Source organism: Leguminivora glycinivorella, chromosome 21, assembly GCF_023078275.1.
Source record: "Leguminivora glycinivorella isolate SPB_JAAS2020 chromosome 21, LegGlyc_1.1, whole genome shotgun sequence".
NCBI classification, from domain to species: Eukaryota; Metazoa; Arthropoda; class Insecta; order Lepidoptera; family Tortricidae; genus Leguminivora; species Leguminivora glycinivorella.
In genome coordinates, this window is record NC_062991.1 from 13,231,765 (window position 1) to 13,256,691 (window position 24,927).

General features: G+C 33.7%; 2 protein-coding genes across 5 annotated transcripts; one reads left to right on the plus strand and one right to left on the minus strand.

Annotated features, from left to right (window-relative positions):
* Positions 1 to 7,208: 7,208 nt before the first annotated feature.
* LOC125237425 lies at positions 7,209 to 20,248 on the minus strand. 4 transcript variants are annotated; one of them, XR_007178325.1, is made up of 3 exons: positions 8,248 to 8,388; positions 7,962 to 8,040; positions 7,209 to 7,640 (listed from the first exon to the last, which is right to left on the minus strand). XR_007178325.1 is itself a non-coding variant. In XM_048144486.1 (2 exons), the coding sequence occupies exons 1-2, from the start codon at positions 20,108 to 20,110 to the stop codon at positions 7,275 to 7,277; spliced, it is 372 nt and encodes a 123-aa protein (XP_048000443.1). In that variant the 5' UTR covers positions 20,111 to 20,248; the 3' UTR covers positions 7,209 to 7,274. The 4 variants fall into 4 exon arrangements, 1 of the variants encoding a protein (XP_048000443.1); XR_007178326.1 differs by lacking the exon at positions 7,962 to 8,040 and having other exon boundaries at positions 8,248 to 8,361; XR_007178324.1 differs by lacking the exon at positions 8,248 to 8,388 and having other exon boundaries at positions 7,962 to 8,085.
* Positions 7,773 to 10,166, plus strand: LOC125237426 (zinc finger protein 865-like). Its single transcript, XM_048144487.1, has 3 exons — positions 7,773 to 8,516; positions 8,887 to 9,036; positions 9,161 to 10,166. Coding segments are annotated over exons 1-3 (312 nt in total). The 5' UTR covers positions 7,773 to 8,514; the 3' UTR covers positions 9,321 to 10,166.
* Positions 20,249 to 24,927: the final 4,679 nt, after the last annotated feature.

Here is a 24,927-nt window from a genome sequence, read left to right on the forward strand (position 1 = left end):
TAGGGGCCGAGCGTGTCAAATTTTGTACTGAAGTTGATTCTTGCCTGTAATTTTAAATATGTCTCAGGCTCTTGATTGTTCATAATTTTTGTGTTGTTGCAATTGAATATCACGTAACGAGGCATTTTTTATGTTTTGGTTGACTTCAACTTACAAAAATTGACGCCCGAAAGCTGCAAGCTGCGAGTAAAGACGGACAACTCAGTGGATTTCACTGAGTTCATTTGACACGCTAAGTAGATACGTTTGCTTGATCTATGGTATATATGACATCTGTGGCTCTCGTATTAAAAGCAGCGTCAAAGACTTTGAAGACGCCCGTCTCATTGAGCTTGATACGAAGCGTCAGATACGGAAATCTCGGCCGAAACCCACCTATAATTACACCTACAATGGTTCTCGTCAACTTTCCTGCCCCGCGTGCGACAGAGTTTTCAAGACCAAGTTCGGCTTTGCAAGCCATATCCGAGCACACGCTCGTAACGTAACTATACTCTGTCAAACAAGTCTGTCAGTAAATAAGAACAATGAAAAATATATGCGTCCTTTTCTTTAGGGTGCTGGAGAAAAGGATACCTATAGTTTTCTTTGTTCTTATTTACTGACAGACTTGTTTGACAGAATATAGCTAGGGCCGCCGTTGCCGGATTACGGCATGGATAGCTATATAATTATATATGTAGAAGGGTTGTAATTTCTACCTAAGTATTTACTTATCCATACTAATATTATAAATGGGAAGTGTGTGTGTCTGTTTGTTTGTCCGTCTTTCACGGCAAAACGGAGCGACGAATTGACGTGATTTTTTTAAGTGGAGATAGTTGAAGGGATGGAGAGTGACATAGGCTACGCGAAGCCGCGGGCAAAAGCTAGTAAATTATAAACTCCATATAAGAAAGTCGTTCAAATTAGTTTTGACAGTTCTTAAAAAGAAGCTGATTTGACTAGGCGGCAAGTAGCCTATTGGGTTATTATTATTACGCAATAGACGCGCATCATTTATATGTGGGTGCGCCAAAGTTCATATAAAATTGTTATATATGTCGGATCGTGGGCGTATCATACCAGAACCGTTGTCAGGACCCGTTGTAGTTGTTTATGAGAGCTTTTCAATGAAATAACATGTCCATACCACAGAATTTACTTCACAAAATCGATTACACATTAAAACACGTTATAGATTACATCCCGCCTATTATTTCGAGCAAACTGCCGGATTAGACCGAAGAACCTCCAACAACGCCAGCACTCCTCAACCATTTTTGCCTGCAGCTCGATCGGCAGCCTCCAATCATCTGTTCATCATCTGTTTTTCGATTCTGTTCTTTTAGACAATAGCGTCCTCTCTGGCGTTTTGGCAGAACTCAGTCGAATACCAGCCAGGTTGTACAAAGTTGTAAACCCTTGTTTGCTCTATTTGTCAAATATAGCGTCATAAAACGTGTCTCAAACCACATTTTAGTCATTCTCCGACACGGCCAACCTGACATATTCGCGTCCCTTGCGAATACAATCTCCCTGAAGAAAGTTCTTTGTAGTTTTCGCATGTGGACTCCATCAGTTGCAAAAAGATTAACAGGTTAGCCAAATGCACAAACGCTCACGACAATATCTGTATCGTAGCTATCTATCTCTCTCGCTGTCTATCGCTCTCAGCCAGACCGCATTTCTGTCGGCGTCTGGCGTCGACGATTTTCAGGTAACTTCTACTTCTCCGACACAGCATCAGCATCCTCTAACATCGTGTACGTCACTGCAACGTACATCTGTGAACAGAATACAACAATCTGAGGTATCAAAGCTCATCACTCGGCCTCCCTGACCTGAAGAACATTCTCATTCTTTTTTTTATTGCCAAGCAAATAGTTAAAACCCAAACATTTAATACTGCACTAACAATCACAAGATCATTATTTAGCATCAAATAAAACATTTAAGCAGTAACATACAGTTAGGCTAATTTTCGCCGCACAAGGGGTACATTCCAAAATTTCCAAAGAAAACAGCGTGAAAATAATGTTCCGAACAATATGCAAAACAGCCTTTGCAAGAACCTTGCCGTAGAACTCTCATTTCAATTAAATCCTTCACTAATTTCCCATAGTTTACTTTTTTACTACTTCTTACTCACTAGGTACATTTGATTATCTCGACGACGATGACCTAACTCATGGTAGGGGTTTTTTTAAACATTTTGTTCAATTGTTATCTTATTAATAAAGCGTTGTTGGCCAGCATTATTCCAAAAATTTAGTTGCGATTCCAGAGAACGCTTAACGATTTCTAACCGAGAGGCTTTAATATCGTCTGTTTAGATGGATAAAATGTTTAGTGGACATGGCTTTCATCGCCCCTGCGCATTAGATGCATACATAATGTCATTAGACATTCGATTTGAATCCATTGATATTATGATAATTTCTAAAGGCTATTATCACATTGACAAATTAGTTTAAGATTAAAATTTCTCTTGAATTTTTAGAAAAGTTAAAGGCAAATCGGAACATGACGATTTTATGTATGTAAGACCCTTCACTAAAATCAAATTTCAAAAAGGACCATGTTTAACAAAATCACAATCAAAAGTAAGTATCCATTTCTTTTTCAAAATATGGCTCTTACGAATAAAGATAAAAGATTGAAGGCCCGATGGTCGTTTGTATTAGCCACTCAATTGCTCTATAATTTTCAATTAACTATTATCAAGTATAACTATAGCTACCAAAATCAGTTCTATCTATGTGCAAATTATTTTTATTTAATTCAAAACTTGTCAAAAACCGATAAAAACCGTGTGAAGCCCCTTAAAAGCAGCTTTTCGACATAACTCAAATATTTTGGTTGAATGTTTACATGCTGATTTTTAAACACAATCAAATTTTAGTTACCAATAAATAGGTACCAAGGTATTTAAGTTTTAGAATAGAACCTACAGCTTACTTGTTTGATTGCCATAACACGTACCAAAATATGTAGTTCCGTTTAGTTTACTGTCCTAACCGAGTTCCCGTTATTCTCCATAAGCACAAATTATCAAAACATGAAATATTACAGATTGGTACTTCATTCCAGTATTATCATTAAACCACTTCCACAATTGAACAAGAAAATATGATAAAATGTAACTAGAAATTTACATACTAACATGACATTATCTGACTGACACAGTCATTACTTCAAAATCAAACAGCTTTAGGACATGTCCAAAAAGGATAAACATGCATTGAAAACATTAAAAGATAAAGAATTCACAACTCATTTTTTTTTAAACGAATGCGAATATAATGAACTTGGCGTTGCTAGACTTAGTAATAGAATATTTTCAAAGATAGGTGTTTGTACAGAACACAATACATTAACAGAAAAAAATACTGTGCATAATTAATTGGTTTCGCGTTACCTAGATATGTTTCAAACCACATTAAAGTCAGAAACAGTCAAAAATAACGACTATTCGCTTATAAATCACTTGAATATAAACTCAGATCATAACACAGGGTGTCACTTCCCCGTAGTTGACTCTATACCAGACGAATTAAAATCTCCAAGTAACGGTACCCACTAACAATTTTGCGTATTTATTTTCAAACAGGAATATCATAATGTATCTTCATTCTTGAAACTGGGATAACTAATTATGTACTTCAACAATAACATCTGTAAATTCGTAACCATTAAACCGAACGGACCGTTTCATTTTTAATAGAGGAACTCGTATGCTATATTTACAACCTTTGGTATCAAGTGAAAACTCAAAAAGAAAACACATTTTGCTCATAGTAAACGGAAAACTTTAAAAGCAATTTTATTTTATTTTAGTAACCAATATATTTTCACATGGGTCACACGTGCCAATGCCTATAAAATCAACACCAAGTGCCAAATAACAGACTTCGTAACAGACATCACATCGCTAACCTCTTCGCCCGGTCTGAACCCCTTAAGTTGCAGTTACGAATGACACTGTGCTCTCCAGCATCCAGTTCTCAAACGCCCTCTGAACAACCAAGGCTCCGCGTGCAGCTACCAACCTTAAGTTCCAGTTACGATTGAGTCTGTGCCCTCCAGCAACCAGCCCTCAAACGCCCTCTGAAGAACTCAGGTTCCGGTAGCGACCGCCAAATCATTTTTTAAAATAACTCACCTACCTTTATCAAATGTTAACGTTACTATTACTTTGAGAGGGTTGTAGCCTTAACGCGTTATCTTTTATACCAACGACATAATAAAAAGGATATGCGCGAAGAAATTTGTTTTGTCCTATTACTGGTAAAATTCTTAATGTATTGTATGAACTGAGCAACAAATTTTAATATCCTTCTCAAATCATAACATGCTAACCTAGTTATTGTCATTTGTGTTTCATGGAAAATATAGTCATTCGTTAAGTAGGTACCTCATTTTAATGCCAATTAGAATCAAAAATTAGTCAACTTATTTTTCATTATTAATTGAATGTAACTATCAACATTGAATAAACTTTTTAGAGATACAAACATCCAACAAAATATCACTGAAACATGAAGTTACTTTTATTGGAAACTGAAAATTGAAATCCTAATATAGGCACATTTTTTTTGGATTACTATTTCAAACTTTAAAAACTTCTGGCTATGGCATGGAAAGCTCTAACTTTATTGTTCAATTATAATCGCACAACTTCTAACCCTTGACACCTACGCAGCTACGTTTTTGAAATCAAGCCGCTGGTACAGTTTGTAAGCCCAGTCATTTAGTTAACTCTAAATAAAAACACGCGTTCACCTAAAACTATCGCACTTTCGTTCGATTTTATCTTAATTCAATCAGATCAATAAACAGTCCTCTCAGGACTCAGGTTAAAACATCCGGATGCCAGCAGGCGCTCCAGCCAGCCGCGTCACATCAAATTTAAGAACTCGCCTGACTTTGTAAGCTCGTTTTTAATTACTCATAATCGTAAACCAAATCTTAACTACCAATAGCTAACGTTAACGTTGCGGTACTAAGATAGCACACACACTAAACAGACATAGGTAAATCAATCTAAACGAAATGGTAAGTACTAATCAAAATTATTTCTCACTGTAATAGCTTCACCCGATAATTGTTGGTATACAGGTACTATAATGAACGCTGCGTAAGAATACTCTATTTCAAATTGCATTATCCACAAGTAAACCACGTTAAATGCACACGGCACTGAGCTAAGACGGCTAAACCAACTCTTCAGTACGTCTACGTATCGAAACTTCTGTACTAACATTTTAAACATCAGTTCACATACTCTCCTACGTAAATCCCGTGTCGTTAGCCTTGTGAGGCACATTCAACCAATTGAACCAATACAGTAACAGATCATAATAGAATAGAAACAACTCACAGTATCATTTAGCAGTCTGGCAGAAGCTTACAGTAGCAATATGGCAACCAGTGGGATCTTGACGGTTTCTGTAATGAATGTATGGAACCAACCATCGTTTGAGCAACATTAGCTCCCATCTCAGCAACTCTATCTTCATAGGTCATGGTGCGGTACCTATAAATTTTTTTTTTTACGTTCTCTAGATACAGATTTTACAACAATATTAATTAGTAATTAGCATTACACAACATCAAATAAATTAACACAACAGAAATAAATCACAACAAATCACAATTCATAAAATTTTCACGTCAACTGTCATATGTCAAGTGGGTATTTTTCATCATAACGTTTCCGTATTTTTCACCAGCATAATCATGGGATTTCTTCATTATCTTCAGCATAAAAACTTTTGACTTGACTTTAGGAATACCAGCTTTCTTTCCGCTTTCAGACCATCGTTAGGTATTTGCCAAATCTTGGCTACTAGGAGGAATTCCGTAGCGAATTCCAGTTGTTCGGCCCAGCTTCTGATGTCGGATCGTGGGCGTATCATACCAGAACCGTTGTCAGGACCCGTTGTAGTTGTTTATGAGAGCTTTTCAATGAAATAACATGTCCATACCACAGAATTTACTTCACAAAATCGATTACACATTAAAACACGTTATAGATTACATCCCGCCTATTATTTCGAGCAAACTGCCGGATTAGACCGAAGAACCTCCAACAACGCCAGCACTCCTCAACCATTTTTGCCTGCAGCTCGATCGGCAGCCTCCAATCATCTGTTCATCATCTGTTTTTCGATTCTGTTCTTTTAGACAATAGCGTCCTCTCTGGCGTTTTGGCAGAACTCAGTCGAATACCAGCCAGGTTGTACAAAGTTGTAAACCCTTGTTTGCTCTATTTGTCAAATATAGCGTCATAAAACGTGTCTCAAACCACATTTTAGTCATTCTCCGACATATAGATTATTGGTAGTCCGAAAATGTTTCTCATACAATTTTACATTATAACGATCATTATTTATAACAATTTTATGTTAATAACTATCGTAACTTCGAATGACATACGACGAGCGTAGCGATGTTAGGTTGAGTAGTGTAATATTGGTGCACCTGGATCAAAGAAGATCCAGGTGCCACCAATATTACACATTAGAATACTAATTTGAATCGATCGATCATTCAAATACTCATTTTGCATCCATTCAAGATGTCACGTATTCAAGTAGTGAGGTATTATAATGCTAGTAGGTACATCTAGCTACCACCAATATTACACATTATAATAGGTACTAATTCGAATCGATCGATCATTAAAAATTTTTCGTTCACTTAAGAAGTCTCATATTCAAGAAGTGAGGTAGCAGAATACTTGTAGATTGTAGGTAAATGTAACTGCAATAAATATTACACGTTCGAATACTTTTCAAAGCAATCCAAGAAATCATCATTCAAATATTAATTTCGTCTCCATTCAAGAAGTCATGTATTCAATGGAACTAGCGAGATAGGAGAATGCTTGTACTAGGTACATCTAGTTGACTCGTTTTACCTACCTATTCAAATATGTGCTAATTTTACATCAATTAAGGAAGTCATGTATTTAAGAGGGGGATATTTAGAATATTAGTAGGTAATTAACACGTATAACTATAATCGAGTTTTTGTATACATTGAGGTATGTAATCTGAAATCTCTAAATAGAAATGTCTACCCGATATGAGTAATGATTTTGATTTCGTACTGATGAGTTAGGTACTGTTCTCTTAATAAGATATTATTTTATAGTTTTATGTACCTACTCTAGGTAATTAACATTGAGGTAAAAGTTGGATATAGTTAAATGAAATTACGTGTACTTTTATAATGTTTATTAACTTAAGAACTATGTTCATATTACACAATCACATTAAATTGTACCCTTATTCGATGGTGTACCCATGTGGCGTATCTGAGGACAAACCTTCGTCTATCTTGTCAATTACTCTACGCGTTAATTCGTAAACTTGGTCTAATAACGTATTTTTCACTACATATTGGGCACACAGCTCGGCATTACATTTACATATATGTTCAAAGTTCTCATTCAATTTGTTACTGTCGTAAATTTCTATTTTGATGACTTTTGTACCTCCATTCCGATGTGGTTTTTTGATAAACGAGTAAACGGGTGTTGCCTTCCTCTTGACCCCCAAGGACAGACGTCTCACCCCTGACTCCCGTTCACTCTGACTTTGAGTTTGGGATGATGCCAAAGGAACGAAGTTGAATAGGTGTTCTGATGTATCCTGTAATTAATAATTAAGTTATTAGTTTAATGTTAACTACGAGTATTAACTTTTAATTAAATGAAAACTTGAAATAAGTTACATTAATAATAAAATATTTTATTGCACACAAAAAAAAAAAACATAAGTTACAGAGAAATCCGATGAAATTAACGAAGTAGGTGACTACAGGTGGACTTAGCGCTAAGCAGACACATACATTAAAAATTGTATTTACTTAATTATTATTTTATATCAATTACGTATGAGTAATGTAACCATTATAATTTGAAATTATTTTATAATAATAATACAAACACTCACTCTAAAAAAAATACTTACCGACATATTTTCCGTAGAACTAATCGCGTTGAATATATAAGAGTAAATAATATTTTCACTTATTTTCGGGGGTTTATATCTGAAATTATTGTGTTATTAGAGTTCAAAATCAAACGTTTAAAAAAAATGACATCACATTGTATTGAGATACGATTGGATTTACGATGTTAGCAATAATGCACTAAAGCAAATAAAATATACTAGCTCCGATCGCGACATTGTCTGTTTTTCTAAGATTAAAACCATAAAATGAATTTAATGAATAAAAAAAATATATGGTAAGTACCTTCACGTATTTGTTTTATATTATACACGGTGATCTGATTTTGCTGCGTTGTGGGATTTGCAATCGATGATTGTTTCCACCGACTAAGTGCTGAGTTGCGTTTTTCAATCACGTTGACAAATTTCATATAGGTATTGCGTTAGCTCCACGTGAATTTTCACTACTTAAGCTCCTCAGATCGATCCTCTTGATTCATTCCGCTACACAGGAAGCAAGGAAAACCCACTGTTCTCTCTACTGAAGCTACAAGGACATCATCATCATACAATGTAAGTGTGAATAAATGTATATTGTAATGTTGCTTATATAATTTTGACGACTTATCTGACCTACTGGTTAGTGACTAGCTACTAAGCCAGGGGCTTCTGGGTCGAATCTCAGTAAGGGTTTGTGTGATGAACACATATATTTGTTCCCGAGTCATGGTTGTTTTCTATGTGTTATTATGCGAGTACTCGCAACGCAAACTTACTGTAGGACTTAGTAAGAATATCCTATATTATTTATTTATTTATATTCGCAAAGTAACAAACTCGTAAAAATAATTAATCATTATTCAAATAAAACAACGTTAGAGTAATGGAGAATTATAATTATAAATGAATTATTTTAATAGCACATTATTTATTTTATTTCCAGGTCAAAACCCTCGTCCCACGCTGAAGATTTATATCTCTCATCCTCCACGGAGGAAGATTCGTCGGCACCGCCGCCGCCACCGCCGAAGGTTGACGTGATCGACAAAAAGAAAAAATCCAAGCCGCCGACATCGACGAGCTCGAGCAAGAGGTAGGTGTATACATAAATATTAGATAGTTGTGTGTTCTCAAAACCATAAAATAGCCTTTACGTAGTATTCTAACGCAGATTATAAATTAATAATATTTTAATAGTAACTTATTTTTATTTCCAGGTCAAAACGTTCGTCCCATACCGATTCGTATCTCTCATCCTCCACTGAGGAAGATTTGCCAGCACCGCCACCGCTACCACCGAAGGCTGACGCGGTCGAAAAAAGAAAAAATCCAAGCCATCGACATCGTCAGCAAGCTCGAGCAAGAGGGTCAGAATAGCTCCTGTGAAGCCGCGGCACGGCACTGCAGCGGAACTATTCGGTGCCGATAGCGATGACGAGGGATTAGAAGCGAACCAACCTGCAGGGGAGGGTAAATTATTATCGTACATTTCACGACGACTTGCGAACGGTTTTGCTCGTCAGACAAATCCTGATAAAAAGGGCACCCACTTTGTTGAGGTCAAAGTGTATAAATGCGATGATATTGAAAAGGTGACACCAGTAAATCGATGGCGTCATGCTGTAGTAAATATTAAAAACCGAACCGATGATAATACTGAAGCTTGGAGACACTTGGCTAATTTTATTCACGCAACGCGAAAGGAATACCGAACATGTGCGCCGTCATTTGTTAGCAATTATTATTGATCAATTTAAGCCATCGTATATATCTCTTATTACCACACTTATTAGTGCATCTGTAATAAAATACGAGGATTATAAATAAATGACTAATAAATAACGAGCTGATATTTGTGGTATTCCTTTTACGTTCTGTGAATAATTTTAACTAAATGTTCAAACGTGTTAGAGTGAATTTATTTCTTTTTCGTACATAGAATTATTCCTTTTTGTAAAATATGGGACCAATTGCATAGATTGAACTATGCGTGGATCCAACTATCCTGAACACAACGTAAAAGTAATAGCACAGATGTGAGCCCTCATTTATTTGTTGACATCTATTAATAATGTTTTTTACCCATATTCATTTTGAATTACATTACCTATGTTATGAAATGGAATATAAGTATTATATAATACATACTTTAATTAATTATAAATGTATATCTATTGTAGTACTAATTTGGAATAAAATGATATCTATAAAGTGTGTTATTTTGTTTACAGTGGGATCACGTAACCGTCCGTTATCCAGAACTATTTTAATGAAATGTGACAAATGTCAAATTAAATTGCCTAAGAATGAATACAATGCCCATTTGAGAACTAATTTACATAAATCGAATTGCATATTGAAAACTGATTTGAATAATATTGAAATTATAGCAACAGCCTTTAAAAACAGAATAGTCACCTATCGTCTGAATGCAACACAAAATGAATACGTAACTCCTGAGACGTTTTTGTGTGATATCAAAAGTAACATTATGAAAGTTGTAGAAATGTCATTACGGGAACATAAAAGTATCAAAATAAACTATGAGCTTTTCGTTTACTTTACATTACCTCATTCAGGCAAACAACAGTTAAAGTCATTCAATACAAAATATGATGTTATTTATGAAAACACAAATATCAATGAACTGTTTGAAAATACGATTGAACATTTAAAAAATAAAGTTATAGAATTTGAGCACCGTGAATCAGGCTGGTCTTTTGTCGCAATAAGTCATTTAGAAGTTAACGTAAACAAGTATTGTCCGATGCGAGGAGGTACTTACATACCTTTACCCCCAAGTGTCAAAAATACTAAAAGCTGCATTAATATTCAAAACAACGATAATTGTTGCTTTTTATGGAGTATACTGGCTGGTCTATATCCTGCAAAGAATAATGTGTGTCGAACTAAATCATACCCGCACTATTCAGATGTTTTAAATATCGATGGAATGTCATTCCCATTATCAGTCAGCGATATACAGTTATTTGAAAAAAATAACCCTGATATAAGCATTTGTATATATGGATTGGATAATAAGTATGCAGTAACAGGTCCTCTATATAGATCCAAATCAAAGAAAAATAATCATTTTAATCTATTATATATTGAAGTCGTTGGTAAAGGACATTACTGTTTAATTAAAGACCTGGTACGATTAGTTAGAAGACAAGTAACTTTACATAGAGGCCACATGCATTTCTGTGACTCATGTTTGCAATTTTTAAAAGCGATAATAAATTTAAAACACACCATTGTTCCGAAATTGTAACAGTTTTACCTAATGAAAATACTGTCATTCAATTTAAGAACTTCGAACGTAAACAAAAAATCAATTTTATTATATACGCTGATTTTGAAAGTATGTTAATTAATTGTAATTCAGACAGTAGTAAAAATACGCAAAACCTAAAAAAGCATGTCCCGACATGTTTCGGTTATTACATATGCTGCTCGCACGATGCAAGTTTGAATAAATATGTTTCTTACAGAGGTGAAGATTGTGTAAAAGTTTTTGTTGAATGGTTAATAAACGATATTCATGAAATTCACAACATACTAATTAAAAATAATCCTATGAATCCATTAACATATAAAGAAAAGTGTAATTATGAGAATGCTACACACTGTCATATTTGTAAGCAGTTTTTATTTGGTGACAAAGTCCGTGATCACGATCACATTACATCAGAGTACAGAGGTGCAGCTCATTCACTTTGCAATTTGAAATACAGAATCTGTTCCTTTATACCAGTTGTCTTACATAATTTGACGGGGTATGATAGTCATTTATTTATAGAAGAACTTGCAAAGTACCCCGGGTCTATCAAAATAATGCCACAGTCCAAGGAAAAATATTCAAGCATAACAAAAACTATATATTCTACTAACAAATCGAGCGCCAAACCAATTGAAATAAAGTTTATCGATTCTTTTCAATTTCTTAGTTCCAGTTTATTTGAGTTAACCAAAAGTTTGAATAAAGAGGATTTTGTTAACTTGTCTAAAGAATTTACTGATACCCACCACTTTCAGTTATTAACACGTAAAGGTGTTTATCCCTATGATTACATTGATTCCTGGTTGAAATATGAAGACAATAAACTACCGACAAAAGAAATGTTTTATAATACTCTAAAATCTAAACACATCTCAGATATTGATTATAATCATGCCGAAACTGTGTGGTCAGCTTTTAATATAATGACTTTAGGGGAATATACTGATTTATACTTAAAATGTGACGTCTTGTTGTTAAGCGATGTGTTTGAACATTTTAGAAATACAAGTTTGAAGCATTATAATCTAGACCCAGCCTATTATGTATCTGCACCTAATTTAAGTTGGGATGCTATGCTTTTGTTTACAGACGTAAAATTACAGTTAATACACGACTTAGAAGTATATCAGATGATAGAAAGAGGGATACGTGGTGGATTAGCCCAGTGTTCTCTTCGGAATTCAAAAGCAAACAATAAATACACCCCTGATTTTGATACTTCTAGACCCACCTCATATTTGATGTATCTGGATTGTAACAATCTCTATGGTTATGCTATGAGACAAAAATTACCTGTATCAGACTTTGAGTTTTTAACTTTAGATCGGGTTAGAAATTTTGACATACTGACTATACCAGAAAACGGTGAACATGGATACATTTTAGAAGTTGACATGAGTTATCCTGATCATTTACACGATCTGCATGCCGATTTGCCTTTTGCACCTGAAAGGTTTGTTCCCCCAGGTGGGAAGTCAGAAAAGTTAATTGCAAATTTATATGACAAATACAACTATATCATTCATTTCGTACATTTGAAGGAATGTTTAAAGAACAGGTTAGTGTTACAGAAAATACATCGCATTCTACGTTTTAGACAGTCTAACTTCTTACAAAAATATATTGATCTAAATACTCGATTACGACAAGAAGCTTCTACTTCATTTGAAAAGACTTTTTTAAACTATTAAATAATGCTATATTTGGAAAAACAATTGAAAATAAGCGAAAACATTTACATGTTCAATTAGCAATAAAATGGAAAGACAATGACAATAAAACAAACAAACACTTAGGTGCAGAAAAAATATTATTAAAACCTAATGTAAAGAATGTATCCATATTTAATGAAAACTTTGTGGCTGTTCAATTAAGTCCTGAAAAAATTTGTTTAGACCGCCCGATTTATATTGGATTTACAGTTTTAGAATTGGCAAAAACACATTTATATCAATTTCATTATAATTTCATTAAAAAAACGTACAAAGAAAACGTGAAACTCTGTTATACTGATACTGATAGCCTTCTTTATAACATTATTACTGATGACTTTTACAATGATCTAAATAAAAACATATCAAAATATGATACTAGTAATTATGACCACAATAACCCTTATGGTATACCTAAACTAAATGCTAAAGTACCTGGTTTATTTAAAGATGAATTTGGTGGTACGGTAATTACTGAATTTATTGGATTAAGAGCAAAACTGTACTGTTTAAAAAATGTAAAGAAGACAATAACGAAAGCAAAAGGTGTCACAAAACCTATAACGAATAAATTAAGAATTAAACATTTTGACAAAGTTTTGCAAACAAAAAAAGTGTATACCCATAATATGAATATGATTCGATCAATCAAACATGTTTTATATTCACAGCAAGTTGATAAAGTAGTTTTAAACTGCAACGATGATAAAAGGCAGATATTGCCTGACAATATACAAACATTACCATGGGGGCACTGTAAGACTATATTTTAAATTATATAATAATGTGATACTAAAATTTGTTTTTGTTTGTTTTTTTTGTACCTATCTGTAATAATCTCCAGAAATTTAATAAATTTATTTACTCTGTTAATCAATTGTTTTATTTATGTTAAGACATATCCTATAAAAAGCGTTGAGATATCATATTTTTCATAATAACAATGAAATTCATTAAGCATACCCAAACTCTGGAAGTAAATAATATAATCGTTGAAAATGACGTGCATAAAAATACAAGACATAGTACATTATTACCTAATACAATCCGCTGTATAATATGTGGACCTTCAAACTGTGGTAAAACTAATGTAATATTAAATTTATTATTACATGAAAATGGTCTAAAGTTTAAAAATATCTATTTGTATTCAAAGACCGCTTTTCAGCCAAAATATCGCTACCTCCAACTAATTATGGAGAAAATTCCAGATGCTAACTTTTTAATATTTAATGACAATAAAGACGTTATCCATCCAAATGATGCTATGACCAATTCAATCATGATTTTCGATGATGTTGTATGTGAAAATCAAGTGAACATTAGGAATTACTTTGCTATGGGAAGACATCGACAAATTGATTGTTTTTATTTATCGCAAACTTACTCCAAAATTCCGAAGCAACTGTTAAGAGACAATGTGAATCTCTTAATTGTTTTTAAACAAGATGATACTAACTTAAAACATATATACAATGAACATGTAAACACCGATATGGATTGGATAAAATTTAAAGAACTTTGTTCAATTATATGGGATGATTGTTTTAGCTTTTTATTAATTAATAAAGATTGTACACTAGATAAAGGACGATATAGACAGGGGTTTGATACATTTATTTACTTTTAAATTTCCCATTATTTAATGTTTTAAATGTTGACGAAGGCTCACTTGAAACTGAGTGCTCGTATTAAAAGGTTGGTGTCAAGACTGCTGAAATGGATACACATTTAAAAGATCAACTTATCAAAGCAGTAGATAACATAAAAAACAAAATAAAGAAGATAAATAATGAAGAACATGAAAATAATATTAATTTAAAAAAGTTTTTAAACCTATTACTGAACCATTAGAAAACCTCGTTATGCAAAGTTCTTTTGTTAAACCAGCTATTAACATGACTACAAGTACAGATACGAGTGACAAATCTCAGAATTTAAATGATTCTATAGGATACAAAAATTTCAAAGAGATAATTGCTCCTGATCAGCATTCAGAATATTATGAATACTCTAATGTTAGTAATAAAACTTCTCAAGAACAAAATAATGATACACTTCTATCTCTAAAAAAGAAGACATGATTGATTTATATGAGGACATCAATATACCATTCGGGATTCGTAGCACGAATAAAAAGTTGATGATGGGTAATTCTGATGTATACTTGTCTTTGGTAAATAAGACTTCCGATACTGAAAAACAATATGTTATTACTATAGACAACAAAAAATTTGAATTAACCGCAGGGTTGAAAGAACTATTGATGCGAAACAAACCCAATCTCAGTCTTGTTACTGAAAAAGATAAAACTGAATACAAAGAAATGTTAACCCGTACAAACGCACATAAACGAGATTTTGATCCAAACGGAAAATTAAAAGGAGACAAAGGTATAAAATATTGCAGTATTATCAAACCTCTCTTTTCACAATTACTTGACACTAACATTAAAACAGGTGGTAACTTACCTGCATTAAAACATTATAAAAGTAACACAGATTATATTTATTGGGATGATCCAAATGAATTAATTGAAAGGCTTAAACTTTTGATTGCATCCAAAGACGCTGGAAACACCAACCATGATAATGAAATTATATCAATTATTGAAGAATTAAAGGAAGCCGGTATTGTAAAGCAATAAAATAAATTGAAATATTATGTTAATGCTCAGTGAATAAATAAACGTGTCTTAGACATGACAAATAACAATGATATTTATAATTGTAAAGCAGAATTTAATAAAGTATTAAGTATAAAGGAGGAAAATATATTATCTAATACAATAAATACAGAAATAATAAACAAAATCGATGCCTGTATGAAAAAGGTGATGAATATAGATAAAAACATTTCGGTTTTAATGAATCGAGTAACAAAAGTTGAAAAGAATATTTCTAACAAAGAATTTGAATATAATATTAATAAACATTATGAGCAAAGCGGACGTCGTAAATGAAATTCATAAAAATGCAAGGGTGAATTTTCCTCGAAGAAGCGTCATTTTAAGAGATATTGATGACCTCTGGCAAGCAGATTTAATAGATATGCAGACTTTTTCAAAACTGAATGCTGGTTATAAGTACATATTAGTGATTATTGACTGTTTCTCAAAATACGCTTGGGCATTTCCACTCAAACGTAAGACTAAAGAAACCGTATCCAAAATGTTTGAAACATTATTATCAAGAGGACGTAAACCAATCAATTTACAAACAGACAGGGGTAATGAATTTTATAATAGTAATTTCAGAAAAGTTGTTCAAAAATATAATATTAATCATTACTCTACATTTTCCACCAAAAAGGCATCAATAGTTGAAAGACTTATAAGAACTCTTAAAGCTAAGCTGTATAAGGAGTTTAGTCTGAAGGGTAATTATAAATGGGTCGATGGAACTCTTGACCAGAAAGTTTCAGAATATAATCATACTTTTCATAGGACGGTGGGAAGAGCGCCGATCACGATCAATCGTAGTAATAAAGGAGTTGTATTACAAAGATACATTAAGAATTTACTAACAAAGAAAAACCCGGTTTGCAAAAGGTTTCGTATTGGAGATTTTGTAAGAGTTAGCAAGTATAAAGGATGTTTCGAGAAACGATTTACCCCTAATTGGTCAACAGAAATATTTAAGATAACTAATGTTCGAAATACTAACCCCACTACATATTATCTAGAAGACGCCAAGCGTAGGCCTATTTTAGGAGCATTCTATGCGCAAGAAATTCAGAAAACTTTGCATCCTCAAGTTTATCTTGTTGAAAGAGTGTTAAAACGTAAAGGAAATAAAGTATATGTTAAGTGGCTCGGCCTTCCACCGAGTGAAAATAGTTGGATTGATAAGACAAATCGTTTGTAATCGGGTTTAAATTTACTTTCACTGTTTTGTACACTCATTTGTATTTCAAACTCTACACTATAGAGACCAGTACAGACATATCCAACATTTAAATCTATTTCATAAAAAATGAAACGCACGAGAAATAATTCTGAAAACGAAAATAAGAAGAAACTTAGCAATCAGAAATTTGGAGCTGGCTTAAAGAAAACTTTTAATAATCTTGTTTCACACACTAAAAGACATATCAGTAATCTAAAGCCAAAATGTAAGAACATGCTAATGGAATTAGCGTATGCTGCTGCTCAAGAATTAGCATCGGACTTGCCTATACAATTACCCAGAGTGATACCAGTACCTAAAACTGGCGGATTTCTACCATTGATTCCAATTTTAGCAGGATTATCGGCTACAGGAAGTTTAGCAGGAGGTGTTGCGGGAATAAGAAAAGCTATTAACCATTATAAATCAGCAAAACGACAACTAGCTAAATTAAAGAGACATAATATGAAAATGGAGGGTAAATGTATTGGAAAAGGAGTGCATCTTAAACCCTACAAGGGTGGACTAGGAATTTATGTTACAAATAAAAAAAACTAGATGGCAGGCTACCCAATAGAGCATTGAGTAATATCGATATAATAAAACATTCGAAAAGTATTCCTTACTTTCGTGGTGTATTCATGAGAGATGAATTACCACCAAAACCATTACCGATGGAATGTGGTGTGATTAATTTAGATTCATCTGAAAATAACGGTACTCACTGGGTAGCCTATGGAAAAAATAAAAATTATATTGAATATTTTGATAGTTACGGAAATTTAAAACCTCCAAAGGAATTCATAAAATATATGGGAGCTAATATACGCTATAATTACGATAATATACAAAAAAATCATTTATTTAACTGTGGGCATTTATGTTTAAAATTTCTGAATTCATTCTGGCAGAAATATTATTAAATAAGTAAACTTATGTGTTTAATAAGACCAAAAACATAATACAACAATATTATAATAAACGATATCTTCTACCGTATCACATTCAACCTCGAACAGTGTCTAGAATCGGGTGTTAAGCATACGTTTACATAATTTTACCTTACAAAATCAAGTGATACATTATGTATGTTTTCAATAAAAGCGGAATTACAAGAATACCATCGAATATTCAACTCCCAGTCTTCAAAGGAGCAAGTCGATTAAATTCTAGCAAGAGAATTACTAAGAGCAATAAGTTATTTCTTCGTTCTCTTGGGTTTAAAATAAAATAAAATACTTATAATAAGATGTTGCATATCACAGATATTCCACAACAAGATAATTCAATTGAAAGCTATACCATCCATTCATACAATCCCTACAATCATAGCTTTAAGGAAAATGACGAAATCAGGATACCTATAAATCAACAAGATGTGTATGTATTACCATCTGCAAGCTCCATTTACATTGAAGGGTATGCAAGTGTATGGCGAGTAGATGCTGGTGGGAAAAAAATAACAAAAGATGTAAATTTTACAAATAACCCCATATTATTTTTGTTCAAAGATATAAGTTACGAACTAAATGGGATTGAAATTGACCGGAATAAAAATTGCGGGATTACTACAACGATGAAATCTCTTATTTCAATGAATGAAGGAGAAAGTAAGAACGCTGCATTGTGGGGTTGGGATCTAAGCGGGAGTATTCTAAAGCAAGGTCATTTCTCCATTATAATACCTCTGAATAAAGTGCTTGGCTTCGCGGAAGATTATAATAAGATTTTAGTCAACTGTAGGCATGAACTTGTACTAAACAGAAGTAATTCAGTTTTAAATAGTGTTGTACTTGAAGAAAATGATCAAGTTCAAATTGATATCCATAAAATCCAATGGCGGGTACCACATGTTAGAGTTTCTGACCGTAATAGATTGCCACTACTAAAGTGCTTAGAGAAAGATCGATCTATACAACTAGCATTCCGGAATTGGGATTTGTATGAATATCCACTTTTACCTAAAACAACAAAACATGCATGGTCAGTAAAAACCGCTTCCCAGTTAGAAAAGCCTAGATATGTTATATTAGCATTACAGACTGATAGAAAACTAAACAAACTAAAAAATTCTACTATATTTGATCACTGCAATATAACTAACGTCAAATTATTTTTAAATTCACAGTACTTTCCATACGATCCTCTTAATTTAAAATTTAGCGAAGACAAATTTAGTATATTATACGAAATGTATGCTAACTTTCGTCAGTCGTATTATGGGGTCGGTGTCGATCCTCTGCTTAATCTGAACACATTAAAAAAAACTCCTTTATTTGTAATAGACTGCTCAAGGCAGAACGATTCATTAAAAACTGGCCCAGTTGACGTTCGAATAGAAATCGAGTCCTCAGAAGACATACCTGATAAAACGACAGCCTATTGTTTAATTATAAACGATCGGCTTGTCGAGTATAAACCTTTGAGTAATATAGTAAGGAAATTATCATGAATGTGATTTTGGATGTTCAAGGATTTAAAAATGAAAATAATCAATTTATACCAAAAGAAGTGGCGATTATTTCTCAAAAAAGTTTTCTTGTGTTTCTGATCAGCCCTCCCCATCCGTTCTATACCTTAACAAAGAAAGAACGTTCACAAGTCTCTTGGGTGGAAAAATACAAAGGAATATTATGGAATGAAGGCTATGTATCATATTTTAATTATAAGAATTTGATTGTTGATTACTGTAAAGATAAACACATTTATACAAAAGGTTATGAAAAAGTGCAGTGGGTGAAAGAAATAACAGACAGTGATAATGTTTATAATTTAGAACATTTTGACTGCCCAAATTTAAAGACTTTATGCGAAAAATATTCAAATAAATGTGATATTCAAAATTGTATATATCATGCTAATGTCTGCGCTTTTAAAAATGTATCATGCCTGAATAAGTGGTGTATAGAAAATAATGTTTTTTTTACAAAATAAAATATAATCATGAATACCTGTGTTATTATTTTAAAATTATGATGATCTATAAAACAAAATAATATAGGTAATAAGTAATTTTAGTACCATCATAAATATCAAACCTAAAGTCACTCGAACCAATTTGCAAATAAATAATCAATTAAAAATGGACAACAATGTGGAAGACATCGATGAAGTTCTTATTTATCAATGTCATATACCGACATGGACACCATATATTATACTGGTTTTCGAGTATTGGCATGAGTAATCAGAAAAGATAAATGGTTCGTATAGACTTGGTTACAAATTTGAATGTTTGAGTGTTACTTTTAGAATTGAATCTGATAAATCAGAACTTACTAACATCCTGCTACCTCGCTACTTGAAAAGGTGACTTCTTGAATGGACACAAAATGAGTAATTATTTGAATGATCGATCGATTAAAATTAGTATTCTAATGTGTAATATTGGTGGCACCTGGATCTTCTTTGATCCAGGTGCACCAATATTACACTACTCAAATAATTTTATATGAGCCAATATGGACCATTTCTATGTATATGTACATGCGAACGACCAGCGAGTCGTGTCTTCACGCACGCACACAACGACAACTGTATGCTCAGTGAGCTAACAAGTGCCGGCGGCGCGTCTCTCTAGTATTACATGCTCTGAGGTTAGATTCGTATTCAGGCCCCGTAGCCGAATGGCATTTGGCGGAAACGCCGCGAAAGGTAGTCTAGCTCGGTCGCGCCGATACGCACGAACGATAGAGATCTACGAGCGTTTCGTTTCGTGAGAGTTTCGTGAGCGTTTGTACCATTCGGCTACACACCCAGACGTCTTTGTTTGTGTAACCGTGTATTTGTAACTGAACGCGACTATACCCACACTAAACCAATTAATATTACATATATACAGTATAATCTGTTTGTCCTGCAGCTAGCTAAATCCTACACAGTCTGAGACCTGGATTAGGAACTAATTTCAGTTGCAAACTAGATGACAGGTGCTTTGGCACCTAGGTACTTAGACTGGCGATTATTCTGTTTTAGAACTGTTAGGTTATCTCGAGTATGTTAATGTGAACTAACCTCTACAATTTATTTAGTTGGTAGAATTGTGTGTAATTGTTAGTAATTCAGGATTTATTGTATTAATTTTTAATGAGTTGAATAAATTTACATCTATAATTTGAAATATATCTCATATACTTACGAAAGAAAAAGGGACTGTCAAGAACTGGGGATCGAACCCGGGTTTCCATGTTTTCACGACGCTAACATCTTACCACTAGATCACCTGGCAAATCGAATTGAGTGACGTCACGGTCAACTCGGTTACTTTATATATTTCTACCTGACTTATTAAATGGAATTGGATTTAAAAATAACTTTTGTCCATGTTTTTTTTTATAATTAACTGTTGCTTTATTTCGTGCATGGTGTAAAATATTTTATTTTAATTACAGTCAAGTTCCCTACAGGAGCCTCCATCTACAAGTGTGTGTGTCAAGAACTTTTGGGCTGTAAATACACTAAACTCAAAATACACTATTAGTCAATATGCTACAATTTCAAAACGACCTTTGTTCATAACACACGAGACCCTAATTACTATATTCCCAAAAGGAACTTGTCCTCGAGATGCACCATTCTCATTGCGTACTATTTCCAAAATACTATAATCCCAAAATACCCTAAATTATCTCCACTCGGAAGTGCCAAAATACTCTACTGTCATAAGGCATTATTCCCAAAATACTCTAATCCCAATACACCCTAGTCCCTAATTTGTTTTTAATGCGACAGGCGTATTTCAATAGTAAAGCGCCCGACACCGTCCGATCTCTTTATTTTCTTATATGACAAGGGAATATTGGAAAGAAAGAAAGAAAGAAAAAGACATTTATTCAGTACAGCACACATACACAGGACAAAACGGTGAAAAAAAAAAAACAGATAATAAAAACAAATACACAAAAACACCTACACATTTTTTTATTTGCTCACATTATTTTATGTACTTATATTGAAACCTAATAATTGAGTAGGTACGCAAACTCATAACTTGGACTAACAAAAACTTTTATTTTTACGATTTCATATTAGGTAACAAACGAAGAAATTTTCCAAGCTTCCAAAAACACTAAAGTTGGGAGAATATTTTCTATACATTTTGTAGGATTTATTTTATTACTTAATTATGTATCGTTCTTGTTGCGAAGGAAGATAGGTAAGTTTAGTTATGAGTTTTGAATGATTCACGGTTATTTTCATTAGACTTATATTGACATCGAGTGTGAATGCGACCAGTGGTAACGCTGAAAGTGAACGCATCCGACGCGCGCGAAGGAGGGTAGATCGCGCGCTCTCTACGCAACTTTGACATCCACCCGCCTTCTTCAGTTTTCCGTGATCATGATGTGTGCAACTGCGTCGAAATATAGCGAGCTCGACAAAATGATTAAAGTTGACTCTAAAAAATGGAAGTTTACTAAAAAGTTTACTACTATATTTTGCGTATTTCTATTTTTATAAGAAATGACATGCTTCTTTATTTTAATATCATGATATCACGTCAATACACATTTTGAAAAAAAAAAATGTGTATGCATCATCAGTGTAGTTATGATAGTATTTAATAGATGGCGCTAAAAAATGGAGGTACGTATGAAGATTGTAAATTCTATATTTTAATCCTTGCTACTACCTACATTTTATCCACATATAAATAAATAAATATTATAGGACATTCTTACACAGATTGACTGAGGCCCACGGTAAGCTCAAGAAGGCTTGTGTTGTGGGTACCCAGACAACGATATATATAATATATAAATACTTATATACATAGAAAATATCCATGATTCAGAAACAAATATCTGTGCTCATCACACAAATAAATGCTCTTACCGGGATTCAAACCCGGGACCGTGGCTTAGCAGGCAGGGTCACTACCGACTACAACACATACATACATACATACACATACATATACAAATGTACAACATTGCGGTAGGTATTCGCTCCGCTAGTTTATTTATTATTGAACATAATGAAAAAGATATCCATGCTGGTATTGCTTCGTAGAAAAATCTAGAAATAACGCCGAAGATATTTCCCTAGGGCGCCGGCGGGTAAATTAAGATCGGTAATAACACTAGTTTCGTACCGGTATACCGGTATCGGTATCTTAATGAGGTTTGCGGAAAATAATTGTTTGGCGGCTTTAAGTCATTAAAGGTTTTTGGTTTTGTTTGGTTTTAGTTTAATTAAGAATTTTAAGAGATTTGAGAGAATAGTATTTTGAAGTAAGATAAAGATTAAAAAAAAATTGTGATTTTGTTTGAAATATTTTTTCTGTACTATTATTAGACCTGTTTTATTGAAACTTGTCACTGTACACTATATTTTTGTGGTTTAGAATACATATATTATTATTTTATCATAATATTGCAAACCGAAACTGCCAAAAAAAATTTTCTTATGTAAATTCAAAGTTCAATCTTCTTCGCGCGTCAACTGATGAGTCTATCCAGACTTACAAAAACAATATTCACAACATTAATGCTTCAAAATAACGACGAATATTTGCAAAATTTACAATATTCGGCTTCTAAATAAACTCGCTCAACTGTCAAAACATCTTACCACCTTCATAAATAACTCTAACCTCTGCCTCCCAAATCTGCATGCATTGTCAAAATCACAACAGTCAAATAAACGTGAGACGGCACTGTAAATAAATCACCTCCCCCCTCCTAAAGGGGAGGGGGTGTTGGTATTCGTTCTGCGGTGAAAACGCTTGGAAAACACTCGCGCGGACTTGAGCTGAATGCAGATTGAGCTGTGAGGGACATACCGGTGGATATTTTGATTGAAAACGCAGCTTATAAATTTACCATTTATTTGCTAAAGTTCAATGTACCAATTAGATGCGAAATTGCACGTGTAACTACAAACTTCTGCTCCATCAGAGGTACACTAGAATAGTGTGGTTCGAGGCTGAGGCGTTTGATTATTAATTTTCTATAAAATGTGATCTCATGAATAACCGCTTCATTCGAAGAGTTTTGCCTCCTAGTTCTACTGATTTTCTAGAGACTTACATACCACTGGAATCAACAGTTGTGTGATTTATTGAAGAAATTTCCGAGAATCAGTCTACTTTTCTATTCCAACCATATTTATATTTTAAACTAAATTTTTTGTCGTTAGGTAATAAGACCAACTCATTGGATATCCGTTAATTAGTCCCAAGTATCCCATCGTGCATCCTTTAAAAATCAACTCGTTATCATATTTGGCAATAATAAAACTCTGCAATACGTTTCGCTGGTTCGGTCACTTACTTAGAATGGGAAACGATCGGGCTGTCAAGAGAGCGTTGTTGGGTCGAACGGCTGGTGTCCGTCCGGCGGGTCGACCCAGGTATCGCTGGGAGGACAGTGTGGTGGCGGATCTGCGTCGGCTTCAAGTCAGTGACTGGCAAGAGGCTGCGCAGGACCGGACCGGACAGATGGCGATCTCTCGTTTCGGAGGCCAAGATTCACTTTGGATCACTGAGCCAAAATAGTTAGTAGTTAGTTAATATTACGTAACAAAACCAGCGTTTTTCCCCGTGCTATCGCCCCGTGTGTCCCACCGTGCATCCTCGAAGAGATGTGCGGGTAATACGAAAAATCAACTCGTGATCGCGCGGCATAGTTCCGTTCAATTATGCGGCCTTAGCCGGGAATATTGTTGCTCAATACACATACGGAATATTTCTATTGCCAGTAGACTCTGTGACTCAGGTAATAAAAGTGATTTTTTATCAATACAAATACGGTATTTTTCTATTTTCATGGGACTCTATGACTTAGGTAATAAAGGTAACAATTGTTTTTCAATATACGTACTGAATTTTTCTATTCCTGTTTATAGGACTATTCTGCTTAGGTAGGTGAGACGTGAACTAGGTTAGGTAAACAGATGGTGTTTGTGGTTTTAATATGTTATCGGTAGATTTCTTTTTGAAGTGGTAGCTTGGATACAAATTTTAAGATGATGTTATGAGTCAATATTTTGAATAAGTTATAAATAACATATAAAATAATACAATAAACACTTACTTTACAACTTACAATAAAACTTATAAATATAAAATTTAGGTAAAAATAATTCAGGTCTTGCTCGTT

Coding starts and splice junctions, on each gene's coding strand:
- LOC125237426 (XM_048144487.1), top strand. Junction 9,037..9,160: donor TCGACGAGCTCGAGCAAGAG/GTAGGTGTATAC, acceptor TTTTATTTCCAG/GTCAAAACGTTCGTCCCATA.